The sequence below is a fragment of the Emys orbicularis genome, chromosome 4 (genome assembly GCF_028017835.1).
Source record: "Emys orbicularis isolate rEmyOrb1 chromosome 4, rEmyOrb1.hap1, whole genome shotgun sequence".
Taxonomy (NCBI): domain Eukaryota; kingdom Metazoa; phylum Chordata; order Testudines; family Emydidae; genus Emys; species Emys orbicularis.
In genome coordinates, this window is record NC_088686.1 from 7,724,521 (window position 1) to 7,738,024 (window position 13,504).

At 43.6% G+C, this 13,504-nt stretch overlaps 1 protein-coding gene across 2 annotated transcripts in view; it reads right to left on the reverse strand.

Moving 5' to 3' along the window:
- The window catches only part of NIN (ninein), a 99,554-nt gene extending 88,279 nt beyond the window's left edge, over positions 1-11,275 (reverse strand). For both annotated transcript variants that reach the window (XM_065403007.1, XM_065403008.1), the window contains exon 1: positions 11,090-11,275. In XM_065403007.1, coding sequence (XP_065259079.1) covers positions 11,090-11,275 — 186 coding nt within the window. The remainder of the gene's footprint in view (positions 1-11,089) is intronic.
- Between the last annotated feature and the right edge of the window lie 2,229 nt (positions 11,276-13,504).

A 13,504-nucleotide genomic window follows, 5' to 3' on the forward strand; every position in this document is an offset into this window, starting at 1 on the left:
CAGAGCATCTTTCACAACAGAAGGCATAGGGCAGTGTCAGAGCACCAACACTGCCTGCTAGATTAGCCCCATATAGTCTTTAGACATAACCTCTAGCTCAGCACCTTGCTCAACCCAGTCACTTCTCAGTACCTGGTACAGCAGCTTCATTTCTCTTTGTATTTGAAGTGTAGTGTCTACACTACACAGCTTTTAGAGACATGGCTGTGTCGCTACAGCCGTGCCGTTAGAAGTCGTGCAGCGTAGCCGGTGTTTGTCGGCACTCCTGCCAGCAAACAACTTCCACACCCAACGAGCGGCGTTTGTGTTGTCAGCAGGAGAGTGCTCCTTCCAACAACGCACTGTTCACACTGGCACTTGTCAAGGCAAAACTTGTGTCTTTCGTGGAGGGGGTTTAACACCTCTGAAAGACAGAAGTTTTGTTGTTCAATTGCCAGTGTAGACATAGCCTTAGTGTTTAAGAAAATGCTACAATCGTCTTCTCTTCCTTCCCAGTCTAAGACAGACAGCCTGGGTTATTTGTAGGGTGTTTCTCCGAGTGTCAACACACTGAGGGGAAGCGAAGCAGAGCTGACAAAATTGTTTAGGTGAATAGTAACATCGCTGAAAAAAAATTCATATTTTGGCCAAAAAAATGGAGGAGGGGGGGATTGGAAACATCAAAATGGTTTGTCTCAAATCAACATTTCATTTCAAAATTGACCCAAACAAAAGTTCCATTTTGGCAAGAAAAAAAAGGTCAGTTTCGGTTCAAAACTGATGATTTTTTTCCTGGATTTTTGGGGTCAGCCACTGAACCAAAAAGCACCAGCTAGTCACTGAGCTCTAACGCTAAGTACTAGCTGAACATTTTCCACTGAGCTCTGACAGTGGCAAGACTTACGGTCTCTCCTCCTGGAGGAGGGAGCTGGTTGGTCTAGGCCCGGCTCCTGTGAATGTTCTGTCCGCGGCACTCGGAGGCCTCCCCTGGCTGGCTGAGTGACACAGTTCCAGTGAAACACAGAGGTACTAGTGGGAAAGGTGAGGTGATCTCGAGTACCTAGATCCAATCCCATGGAGGGCTCCGATACCAGGGCTGGGACGTATAATTGGATGCTGTATTCACTGAGGAGCTAGAGCAGGGAGCAGAACACGGAGCTGATGCGATCCCAGAGGTCGGTGTTGCTAAGCAAACCACTGCTGCATTTTGGAACAGTTCTGAGCTTTTTCAGAGCACACCGCTTAACCAAGCCTGAAGTACTATCACTGCTCCTGCATCACCCCAAGAGGAGACCTGCTTCCAGTCACCCACGATTCATAGAAAACTCACCACCCTCACCATGGGGGTTAGCTGGTGGCAAAGACAGACTCCCCTTTTACATCGATTCCTGAGAATGCCAGAAAGCAGCTCAGTTACCCAGTGAAGGAAAGAATTTGAACACTGAACTACATGCAGAATCATGACTTAAGAACAATTAGGTAGAAGAGACCTGTCCAATCCCCTGGACAGGGCAGAGCATGGTGTGGTCGAGTACTCTGACCAGACTAGTTTTAAGTTTCTTGCTAAGCTGTTTTGTGAAACGTTTGAATGAATGAACATTTCGTTAGCTGGAGATGTCTGGTTTGATGGTCCACAGTGAAATAGTAGCCATATGGTGACGAGTGACATAGAAATGCTTATAAATAGCTGTAATTAAGCTTCAGAACACCCATTGAAACAAATAGGGGAATTTCACACCTTTTGGCACTAGTGTCTTGAGCCTGCATCCTGACAGACTGAAACAGCAGTGCATTAGTTTATACTTTCAAGGTCATCTACAGGACTAGAAGTCTTGGGTTCTAAATATGGTAAAACAAGAAGAGGGAGGCTAGATCCCCACAAGAGATTTGAATCCATGCATTTCTGTCGTCCTGGCCTTTCTGCATCGCCTGTAAGAAGCACTGTTGCTTTACTGCTATTAACAGTAATGTGGCAGGGACACAGCCTCATTTGTAGAAGCATATTTCTGAATGCCAACAATTCCAGACACCCAGGCTGTATAGCTGCCCCCAGTTTGCACAGCGAGCCAGAAAAAGAAAATGACAGGACAAGGGGTAAAGCTATTTAACGTGGCTCAATTGCAAGCCACAGCTACCCTCAGGGATTTCCCTTTCAGCCAGACGAATCAGAATAGAATTCTCAGCGTTGTACAAGATTTGGTTTATTTTTTTTCTTCCTGAAAAATATCCTGTGCTAGTGGCACTAACTGCCGAGGCCTTGTCTACACTAGCAGATTTGGGGGCCATAAATGCACTTGCACCAGTAGTGTACCAGTGGTGGAAGCTCTAGTATGCGGGACCAGGCTGATAACTACCACTGATGGGACTGTCCAGAGAGTGAATTATAGCTAAGTTCTCCTAGTTTGCGCAGTCGTACAGTGTTAATACGCCTGCCTAACCAGACAAGCCATCTTTCCTGACAAAGGGGTGCGGTTTTTTACTTTGGGTTAACCTAAGCACGTGACCTATCCTGAGGTAAATAGTGAAGATGAAGCACTTTAGTTTAAACCATGAGGTAAACTAGCTGAAGTCAACACTACGCCCCCATCTAGCTCCACTGAAGTAAAAACTACAGAGCCTTGTCCGCACTGTATTTTTAACCTCAGGACAGCTGACACATGTTAGTTACACTGAGGTTAAAAAATCCCGCACCTTTATTAGCAGTGAATGACAAGGCCAGAAAGAGAGATTTCTCCTTATCCCAGGGCAGATCACAGAGCATCCAGACAGCTACGCAAGAGCAACAATATGCAGATTGCTGTACATGCACACTGCTGCTAAGGAACAGAATCAGCTCATCTGCTAGCATAAATGAATTCTGGACTCAACGGTTCAAGCTATGCAAATCACCACTAGATTTTTAAACATATGCACAAGAAGTAATTAAACAGAGTTAGATACATGTTCCGTAAAGAAACTTGTTAGAGACTACTTCATCTAAATACTAATTGCTGCCATTCATTCTACATATATTTCAAAATGCTGGTGTACTTCAAAGGGCAGTTTACAGGGATGGGAGAATTTGCCTGATTAAAAACAAAACAAAAAAAACTTGACATTTAAACTAAATGAGCATGAATAAAAGATGAAGGAGTTAGATTAACAGTTCCCCCCTGCATCATCTTCTCTAGGATGTGTTTGGGGGGGGGGGGGGGGAGAGGTGAGGTTTCAGATTCAGCACTAGGAAACTGGCCCAGTAATAACAACGGGGTACCCTAAGTCAGTGCTGAATATATTAGCAGTTAAACCATTTTCAGCACCGGTTCAGAGGACCTACTGCTGACAGCTGGCAGCATTAAATCAACGTCCCAGTGTAGTTGGGGCCGCGGACGGGGTCGAAGGAGTCACTTGGTCGTGTTTCACATCCCCCACCACATTCCTTGTAATTTTCTCTCCAAGCGGAGAATGGTGTAAAGCGCTGTGTGATGAAGGCGGCAAGTCCTAGCAGTCGGAGCCACCAGCTCACTTTGCCCGAAGTACCAGTGCTTAAGAACCTTAGCACCCAAAACGATTTAGCCAGCTGACTGCCAAAGTTATCAATCAATCAGTGACCCAAAGGGCTGACTAAAGCCAACTGGGCAAATTCAGGGGTGTAAGTTACATATAATCTACTTTAGTTAAGGAGTGGTTGAGCAAGGTGCTAAAATACTATTAGACATGACTTCTAAGCATCACTCGCATGGGCTTGCTGCTTAATTTAGTTAGTGGATTATTCCTACTGTACTATACGGAACAAACTCCAGCTACTTGTAAATTGCTGGCGACTATTTATGTGCGATGAGAAACACGTAAAAAAAGGGGGGGGTGTCTGTTCTCCCATCAGTGTGCGAGGGATACAACCAATAACTAGTGGGAATTATTCAGATACCTCTCTTAGCAGAGAGGCAAAGAATAACCCCTTAAGTACTCAAGAGTAGATATGTATAGCTAGCGAATGGGGGGGGGGGGCGGGGGGAGTATTAGTATATTGTTCTCACCTAACAGAGTGCTCATTGTTTTGAAGGAAGCTGCTGCACAATATATCAATGCTAAAGGCTTAAAGAGATATTTCCTGCCAAGTCAGAGTTTGCTATGCAATTGAATGAGTTTTACAAGCAGAGTTAAGGAAGGGGAAGGAGAGGGCAGGGAGGGGAGAGTAGAACCAGTGCGTTTCCCTTGGTGTTTAACTCTAGCCAAACAGCTGCACACGGGACAGATGGCTCATTTTTATCACACGAAGCAATTTCACCATGACCGCTTCAAGTAGAATCCAAAGGAGATTAGTCTTCAGGGAAGAAGCGGATAGTAGTCTTAAAAAATTAACATTGCAATCAGCTATGCAATGGGATTAAAAATGCAAATAATTAGTCCTACAATACATCACTGCAAGGTACCACAATAGTGTGTTTAGCCGTGAAACAAGAACCCCGGGGAACTTGAGAAAATGTACAGGTGCCCTGCCCAAAATGGAGACTATGAAGGAAATGACAACAAAAATACAAGTCGTCCCATTGGAAAAGGGCTGGGAGGCCTCTCATGAGGAATACAATTTGGCATGTGATCTCTGAACGCTAAGATTTAGCTGCTAGAGGGACACAGTCAACTGAAAGAGTGAACATGTGAGGGTTGGTTTGTTTTTTAAACCTGCTTCTGTCATACAGTAAAAATCATTAAAACCAAAGACGGGGGTGGGGGGGTGGGGGGGGGGGGAAGAGAGAGAGAAAGAGAAAGAGGGGAGGAAGTATTCTTTTGTTGTTTATATTGCACATTTGATCTTGGCTGTCCAAAGAAAATGATGAAACAGACCTTATGTTTGTATGAGTCTTTCACAAAAAATATCATTTAAGTCTGGAGAAAATGCAATTGCTAAAAGTAAAAAAGGAACACACTCAAAGAACTGACCAGGGGACCCCCAGACAGACTGCACCTCAAACTCAAAATTACAGTTTTAAAAGCTAGTTGTCCCTTTACACCAAAGATCCTCAAGCAATGGCTATTGTCACCATGCAATTTCTTTACTGACACATTCATTTCCCAGCCTTTTTTAAAGGCCGATGGAGGTACAGTACACAGAGATTTGAAAAAGCTTGTCAAGATATGGAAGTGGAGATACTGTTCTATCAGACAATCTGCGATACAGCAAAGCCTGTACAAATACACTAGCACAGCTATTGAACATACAGGAGAACCTCAGAGTTATGAACTGACCAGTCAACCACACAGCTCATTTGGAACTGGAAGTACACAGTAGAAGAAACAAAAAAACAACAGTACAGTCCTGCATTAAACTTAAACTACAAAAAAAAAAAAAAAATCAAGGGAAAGCAGCATTTTTCTCCTGCATAGTAAAGTTTCAAAGCTGTATTAAGTCAATGTTCAGTTGTAAACTTTTGAAAGAGCCACCAAAACATTTTGTTCAGAATTACAAACATTTCAGAGTTACGAACATCCTCCATTCCTGAGGTTTTCGTAATTCTGAGGTTCGACTGCAGCTCCATTTACCTCAACTTCTGAAAAACAGTCTTAGAAACTCAAGATCAAAAAAACTCCTAAGCCCCTTCAAAACAGAAGGAAGAGAGCACCGTGGTGAAATAGTTACAGCAGATGTAAAGTTTAATGCTCTTGATGACTGAATTAACGGGAGTCCAAATGACATTTCAGAATCTAGCAATTGGCAGAGCTCTCAAGTTTGTAGGTCCCATGTGCTGTTGGTACAGCATTTACTACAAAGCTCCTAATGCATAACAAACAGGAAATAAAATGGAGTAGAATGACACAGCATTAGTTCTGTATGGCATTAGCAACCCAGTGGCCCATTGTGCTAGATGCTGCTACAAACAGGTAGGGAGGAAAGGTCCCAGTCCCAAAGCTTTACAATTATTGCCACTATTTAGCAGATTTAGGCTACTGGGGGGGGAAAAAAAGTTGGGTTTGGTGCACTATTTACGATAGCCTTGCAAAATGATCCTGGGGATTTCTCATCCCATGCACACAATCTACTCACCACGTCCTCACAAGGAAGAGGAAGACAAAGACTAAATTATATTGTACTCACCCACTGAATAAGGCATCTTGTCCCAGGTGAGAAGAATTATCCAAGTACAAGTAAATCAACAGACAATACGTACATAGATAGGATGGCTCAGTTTCCCCACAGTGATCAGAGGCTAACTGAACTGCACGTTGCAGCATTTTCCTGACAGTGTTTAGAAATCCTGAGACCCATTTTTAGAAGGAAGCTTCCTATAAACTAGCACCCTTATCAGCACTAGAAAGAAAAAACAGAATCGTAGCAATATAGGCCTAGAAGGGACCCTGCGCTGGTGTGTGTGTCAAACTATTCATTATTTTCACTATTCGCCTCAACACAAGCCAAATCAACACTCTTCAAGTTACCTCTCCCATGAGAGAATCTGGTACCAGCTTCTTATATTTCCCTTTCCTTGTTCTTCATAGAAGATTCTCGACTTGAAGTCATAATCCTCTGTTTGTGAATTCATTCCCACAGCAACCAACCATACGGTCACAGACAGAGAACGACCTCAGGTGGAGAATAAACTGGGATAGATGGATTCTTAAACAGCCCATTTTATATGCACACACAAAAAATTACAGAATGGAAGAGAGATACAGAATGTTATCGTGGCAGACTTTGCTAAGAGATTTCAGGGAGGCAGCTGGCAGCCCTTTAAAGGGGAGCTGCAAAAGGAAAACGAACGGAGCAGGTGCTCTCTGTGCATGTTTGCCCGTTTGCTTTTTACATCAGGCGTATCTGTCTGAAACCCGACCTCTTCCAGCTTCTCCTGAAGAAGGCCACAAGAGAGTCTTCAGCCTTGTCTACACCAGAGTTTTAACCACTGGCATCACTACAGGATTCAATCTGCATTAAATCCAGGTACAGTTTACACGAGTACAGCACATCAGCACTATGGGTCGCATGGGTGTATCAACCTCAGTGGCTACGAACCCCAGTTTAGACCAGGCCAGGCCGCCCACCCATCTCCACTAGGTATTGGCACAGCGTAAGCTGTATGCTGTTTAATACGTGTCTCTAATGTGCTGGATACTTGGACTGCCGGAGCCTCAATACTCCCCAGAAACAGGGGCTGGGACAGCCAGAGGTTTTAGCCTCCTGCGATGGAACCAACCCAGTCCTCCCAATACCAAAGTCCTCCCATCAAAGAGAAGTCAGGATCAGCAGGAAAGAGCTGGGAGGCTGTCTTTATACAGCATGAAGGAACAGCATAGAGCACTACCAGAAACAGACTCTCCTTGGTAGTTCTTTAAACTTAAGATTCTTGGGATGGAAACTTTGGTTGTCTCCTTTTGTTGAAAATCAAATCGAAAGACAAGTTTCCTTAAAGAGCTAGTTTTATCATTGAGGCCATAGAGGAAAGTTATCGACAGCATTAAATGCTGACTAGATGCAAGGAATCGCTATTGAGATCTGTATGAACCTATGTAGCTGTAAAACTAAACTGATCCTTCACAAGCAGCAAACATTCAGCTATTACAGTTCAGCATAAAGCTTCTGCCATCTGAAAGGAACTAGGTAAAATACATTCCAATGGCTACATGGTCTAACCTCACATTTCAACTCTAAGGCAGGGACCAGGTCTCCTTGTTTTGGGAGGCACCTAGTACATTTTCAGTGTGGCTGAACTAGAAGCACAACTGATGCAAAAGTCACACTAACACTAATTTTTTTATTCCCTACTGAGCATTTATGATGCAAGAACCATAGTTAACTGTTAAAGTCCAGAAAATAGACCGAAATGTACAAGCACCCTGGCTACTGTATTTCAAAAGGCACGATGAAATGCACCCCACAGAGGAATTTGAAGGGTTATTTTGAGCACTGCCTTAGTACACAATGGAGATAAGAAAGGATAGAGAGAGTTGGGTTAGTCCTACTGCAAGACAAACTATCGGATTTCTATAACCAAGACATACCGGGAAGGTAGAATGGATTGGTTAATCCTTAGAGTTTTATGCACAGAAAGTGGTATGTTAGCTTAATTCAAACTGACATGATTCCAGATAACCACCAAGTACATCAGAAGCAGTGTTTGTTGTATGCATTGCTATATAACTTTCATCACCGGGGCACTGGGCAAATACCATACTACATGCCGCGACTTCGTGTATTCATTATTCATAGGCAAACATCAAATACAAAAGCTTGCACATGACTTGCCGAGTTGCAACTGCTTAGACACGTCAGTTCATTTCTCCCCCACCGCACAAGTGTCCTTTAAAACAAGGTTGCTTTTTAAATACACAAAACAAAAGCCACTCATAGTGTGGAGAGTAACCATCTGCAGGAACTAGATTGGTGCTGATGGAATAGACCTCCATTAGGGAGCAGCGTGTTTACTGCCAGTCTCTTGACAACCTCCCTAGGAAGCCCAAAGGATTTGATAACCATTAAATCAGGTTCATACTCAGGCATGGACCATTGATGCCACTAGCAAGTGGGGTAAGCGGGGAGGCATGAGGAGAGGCTGAAGACAGATTATCAGAACTCTCATTAAGACACGAGACTATAACATAACTGTTCCCAAAGCCAAAAAAACCCCAAAAAACATTGTATTCGCCTCAGGAAAGCTTTAAGAGATTAAGCACGTTGTGGTAACTATGCAAGAGTGATTCAGTCCTCATGACATTCTTTAATAGCAGCCTCTTCTTTTATTTAGGCTGAGCATTTCCAACGTTTCCTTTTTACCTTGTCCCTGGTTACTCTCCAAGTGGGCATCTGACAAGGGACTTGGTTCTAGCTTTACAGCTAGCATAGCTGGCCAAATTCCCTGGCAAAATTCAAGCAACCACGCTTTTGAGGCACCCCTTATTCCCCACCCCTGTCTGCTCTCATGTTCCGCAGCAAAGCCGGATGATCGCGTCTGAACGGAAAAAGTTCGAGCTGGTGTGGAAAGTAACTAACTAGTATTCAAGCAAATGCCATGCTGCTATTTGGAAAGGTCAGAAGTCTCCTCTTGTATCCATTAATGCTTCCCTGCCAGCAAGTCCCATCAGCAAGAGAATCTCAACCAAGGGGGAGGAAGTTTCTTTTTTACAAAGTTATTTTGTCTGAGGGAGATTAGGTTTGGTGAGAAATTTGCAGGTCAAATTATTGCATTTGCCCTAGTCTGAAGCAGAGGAAACTTGGCCCTAGCTTCCTCTGTTTTCCTGATTTTAAGGAGTTTTATGAAACAAAGGCTTTCAGCGCCGAAGCCCTTCATTTTCAGGGGCAGGCGTCTTGTGCAATAGGATACAGCCCAGCAACACGTGACATTTGTTTTAAGTTTGAAAGTCCCATGATGCACACCTGGTTCACACTGAGCAACAGGCTGATCTTGAAGTCTATAAAGCAACCATCACACCCTAATGCTGCTTTAAAAACAGGTGCATTCACTTGCACCACCATTATCCAGACAAGCTGGTACTAAATCTGGTACACAGGATCACTGTACACAGATTCTGTGAGCTAGCAAGAGGGAAGCTCGGCTGTGGCGAACAATTCACAGACCACAGCTGCTCCTCCACATAATCCACCCGCTCAGGAGTCACAGCAGTGTATTCTGGTTACATCTGAGGAAATCCCATGCTCTCTGTAGAGTGGGAGGATACAGTGGACTGTAAATGTAAAAGATCAACGTCATGTCTGAAACTAGCCTCAGTTTTAAGAATTCTATAATAATTGAGGCCATTAGACAAAGACTGAACACCCCCTCCCCGCTATCTGGAAGGCCGCTGGAGCACAAAGTCACAGGATTTCTTCTTACCACCACCCCATGGAAGAAATAAAGGGAAAATACTTTAAACACAAACAGTATCAAAACTGAAACAAAGCCAGATCACTTGCATGGAAAGTTAATGAACACCTGTAGAACCAATGATGGCCCGTTTCCAAGCCTGCTGCCAGGAGTATATTTGGACAGAGTGTCATAAGGGCCGGTCTAAATGTTGCAGCCATTTAATTAGACGTGTTGATGTTGCCCCAACTGAGTTATACCGGTGCAACTTTAGGTGTGTGGACACACTTACATCAGTTTAAATCTGGTTTATATCTGTTATTTAACAGGCATAAGCTAAATTGATGCACCATCTTACATAGGATGAAAACAGGTTTAAACGAGTGTAAGAGTGTACCAAACAAAGCTGCACCAGTTTAATTAAATCAGGGCAACATCCGAGTTAAAGGCAGTTTGTGTGTAAACAAACCCCCTTAGTTGAGTGCAATAGTTGAAGCAGAAGTCACTCCGCTCTGCATCGGAAAGGAAGTGACTCTTGCCCAAAGACTCAGTGTGACTGACTTCCTTAAAGTCTTACGAAATGCATTCATTAGCAATAGTTTTCTTCCTCACTGTCACGAATTCCTCTTTCGGCAACTGCTCTGTGCGCTTGTTTCAGTTCAAGTGAAAGCCATAGGGAAAAGAAGGCTATTTTCTTACGGTAAAGATTACGCTCGAATTGAGTCACTCTTGGCTTCTGCTTACAAGCAGCTGAGAGGAGAGTCACTGTATAAGGGTCATTACCTTTTACAGCAGAGGAGATAAGCAGCCTCCTACCTTCACCTAGCAACATCAGCACGGTTACATCTTTACAAACCCCTCATGTGCATACGCTGCATCGGTGCATCTCAGTTGGGTAACACACCAGCGCAAGCCCTGCTGTGCCCTGGTGCACCGTATCTACGTTAGGGTTTGGTGCCAGTGTAACCAGTTACCCCATTGTGGGTTGCCCTAGCCTAGAAACGGCCTAGGTCAGGCCATTAGCCTAGAACAGGGAGCACTGAGAGAAGTCCTGCAAAATACAGTTTGCAGGGAAAAGCAGCTTTATTGACTAGTGCTCTTTTTGCCTCTTCCCTTGCAAGAAGTCACAGAAGCCGTTAATTTACAGTAACGACCGGGATTCTGAATTAAATAACCGAAAGTTCCCATGGGCTCCCACTGAGATGCAACAATCAGGGCACGCCCCACATTTTCATTATCCCCCTTTGCTAGACAGTTGCATGAGGTAGGATGTGCTTGTTGGCTTTGGCAGGGGCACATGGCCTCTGCCACTTACTCCCTCCACAGTCAGTCAGCCTTACCCTGCCAAGAAGGTTGCCTTGCAGAAGCGTCTGTTGCAGCGCGCCAGGAGCCACTTCCTCCAGATGTAACACGTGACACAGATCGGTCAGCTCCTCCTGCCCAAGGGATCCAGTGCCCGTGCTGTCAAAGCTGTCAAAGAGCTCCTTGAGACGGGCTTCATACTGGTCCTGCTCGGCTTCATCCATCCCATCACCCACCTCGCTCACCTGCTGGGAGGAAGAGACATTGGATGGTTACACTGATGAAGGGCTTTACTGGACGTGCTTTTGCACGCTGAGTGATGCAGGCAATTGCACAGTAAACAGTTTCACCAGCAGTGCCGAGTGAGAAGTGGAGCAATCCAAGCGCTGACGTGAAACCAGGCTAAAATGCCAGAGAGGAGAAACAAATCAACTGCCCCTACTGGGCGAAAGAACATGCTACTTGGCTGGCTCTGGGCCTCTGCACTGAGGACTTTTCAGAAGCTCTAATACATCTTGGCTTTACTGAATTCCACAGCCCAGCAACAGAGAAGAACTTTCTCTCACCCACGCATGTTACCTGCAGCAACACTCAATCTGCATCAATAGAGGTTGATGCTGAAGGAAAAACACAACGACCTTTAGACAATCGAAAATCAGCTATTACCACCCACTCTCCCTATTGTTTTGAACTGGGTGAAAACAGAGAGCGCTCCCCGATTCTAGCAAAGATTTAGGAAAAACTAGTCAGGTCCTGGGATTTCCTGCTAGGATGATTTCTTCTGGGATTCTGAATCCATCAAGGTGGTGATGAGCTTTAGTTCTTTCTCAGAGGTACTTTTTTCCCCATTTCAATTAAGAAAAAAATTAGGGCTGTTGATTAATCACAGTTAACTCACGCGATTAACTCAAAAAAATTAATCGCGATTAAAAAATTTTATTGCAATTAATCGCAGTTTTAATCGCACTGCAAAACAAGAGACTACCAATTGAAATTTATTAAATATTTTGGATGTTTTTCTACATTTTCATATATATCTTGTATTGTGTTGTAATTGAAATCAAAGTGTATATTTTGATTACAAATATTTGCACTGAAAAATGATAAACAGAAGAAATAGTATTTTTCAATTCACCTCATGCAAGTACTGTAGTGCAATCTCTTTGTCCTGAAAGCGCAACTTACAAATGTAGATTTATTTATTTTTTTTGCTATAAAACTGCTCTCAAAAACAAAACAATGTAAAACTTCAGAGCCTACACGTCCACTCAGTCCTACTTCTCATTCAGCCAATCGCTAAGACAAACAAGGTTGGTTACATTTACAGGAGATAATGCTGCCCTCTTCTTATTACAATGTCACCAGAAAGTGAGAACAGGCATTTGCATGGCACTTTTGTAGCCAGCATTGCAAGATACAATTGCATTACAGTACTTGTATTAGGTGAATTGGAAAATACTATTTCTTTTGTCTTTTTACAGTGCAAACACTTGTAATCAAAAATAAATATAAAGTGAGCACTGTACACTTTGTAATCTGTGTTGTAATTGAAATCAATATATTTGAAAATGTAGAAAACATCCAAAAATTTAAATAAATGGTATTCTATTCTTGTTTAACAGTGCGATTAATCGCGATTAACTTTTTTAATCGCTTGACAGCCCTAAAAAAATCCTACTTGGCCACTATTAGAGTCTCAGGAAGCTCTGAAGCCCAGTGATTAAATGGACAGCAGAAGGCAATTCTCATGCAAGCCTTTTTCAAGTTTTCAGATCAATTAGGACCAATTACATTAGGGAGGTGGAATCTACTTCCATCTTAGGTCACCTGACCTGCGAATTTTAGTAGACTGAAGGACTTCATCCTGCTCCAGTGAAGAAGTGGGTATTCACCCACGAAAGCTCATGCTCCTATACGTCTGTTAGTCTATAAGGTGCCACAGGATTCTTTGCTGCTTTTACAGATCCAGACTAACACGGCTACCCCTCTGATACTAGAGCCATGTAACTTACCCTAAACGTTATCTTCAATACGAACATGAATTGCAAGGAGTGTCATTTGGCTGAGTGGCCCCGGTGTAGCACCGAAGGCCTGGTTAGCAATACTCATTAGCTCTGCTTTATTCAGCAGAGACCCAGTACATAATTATTTCTGCACTGCACAGAGGAGACCCCTCCCCACAAAAGACTGAATGAGTCAGGCTGATGCAAAGAGCTTCCCTGTTTACATGATAGTACTCGCTGCTTCGCAGCAGTTCATCAAAACGCAGCTTGTTTAGCTTCACTGGAGCCAGCAGATGAGGTGGTGTAAGAAGCGAGTGTTCCCAGGAGCTACATTTATTCCCTGGGTGGTTTAGGTAATGCTTTGTCTGCAATAGCAAGAAGAAAAACAACACACACGGTAGAAACAGAGCTGACTGTAGGTCAACGGTGTGAAGCAAAACTAAGGGACAG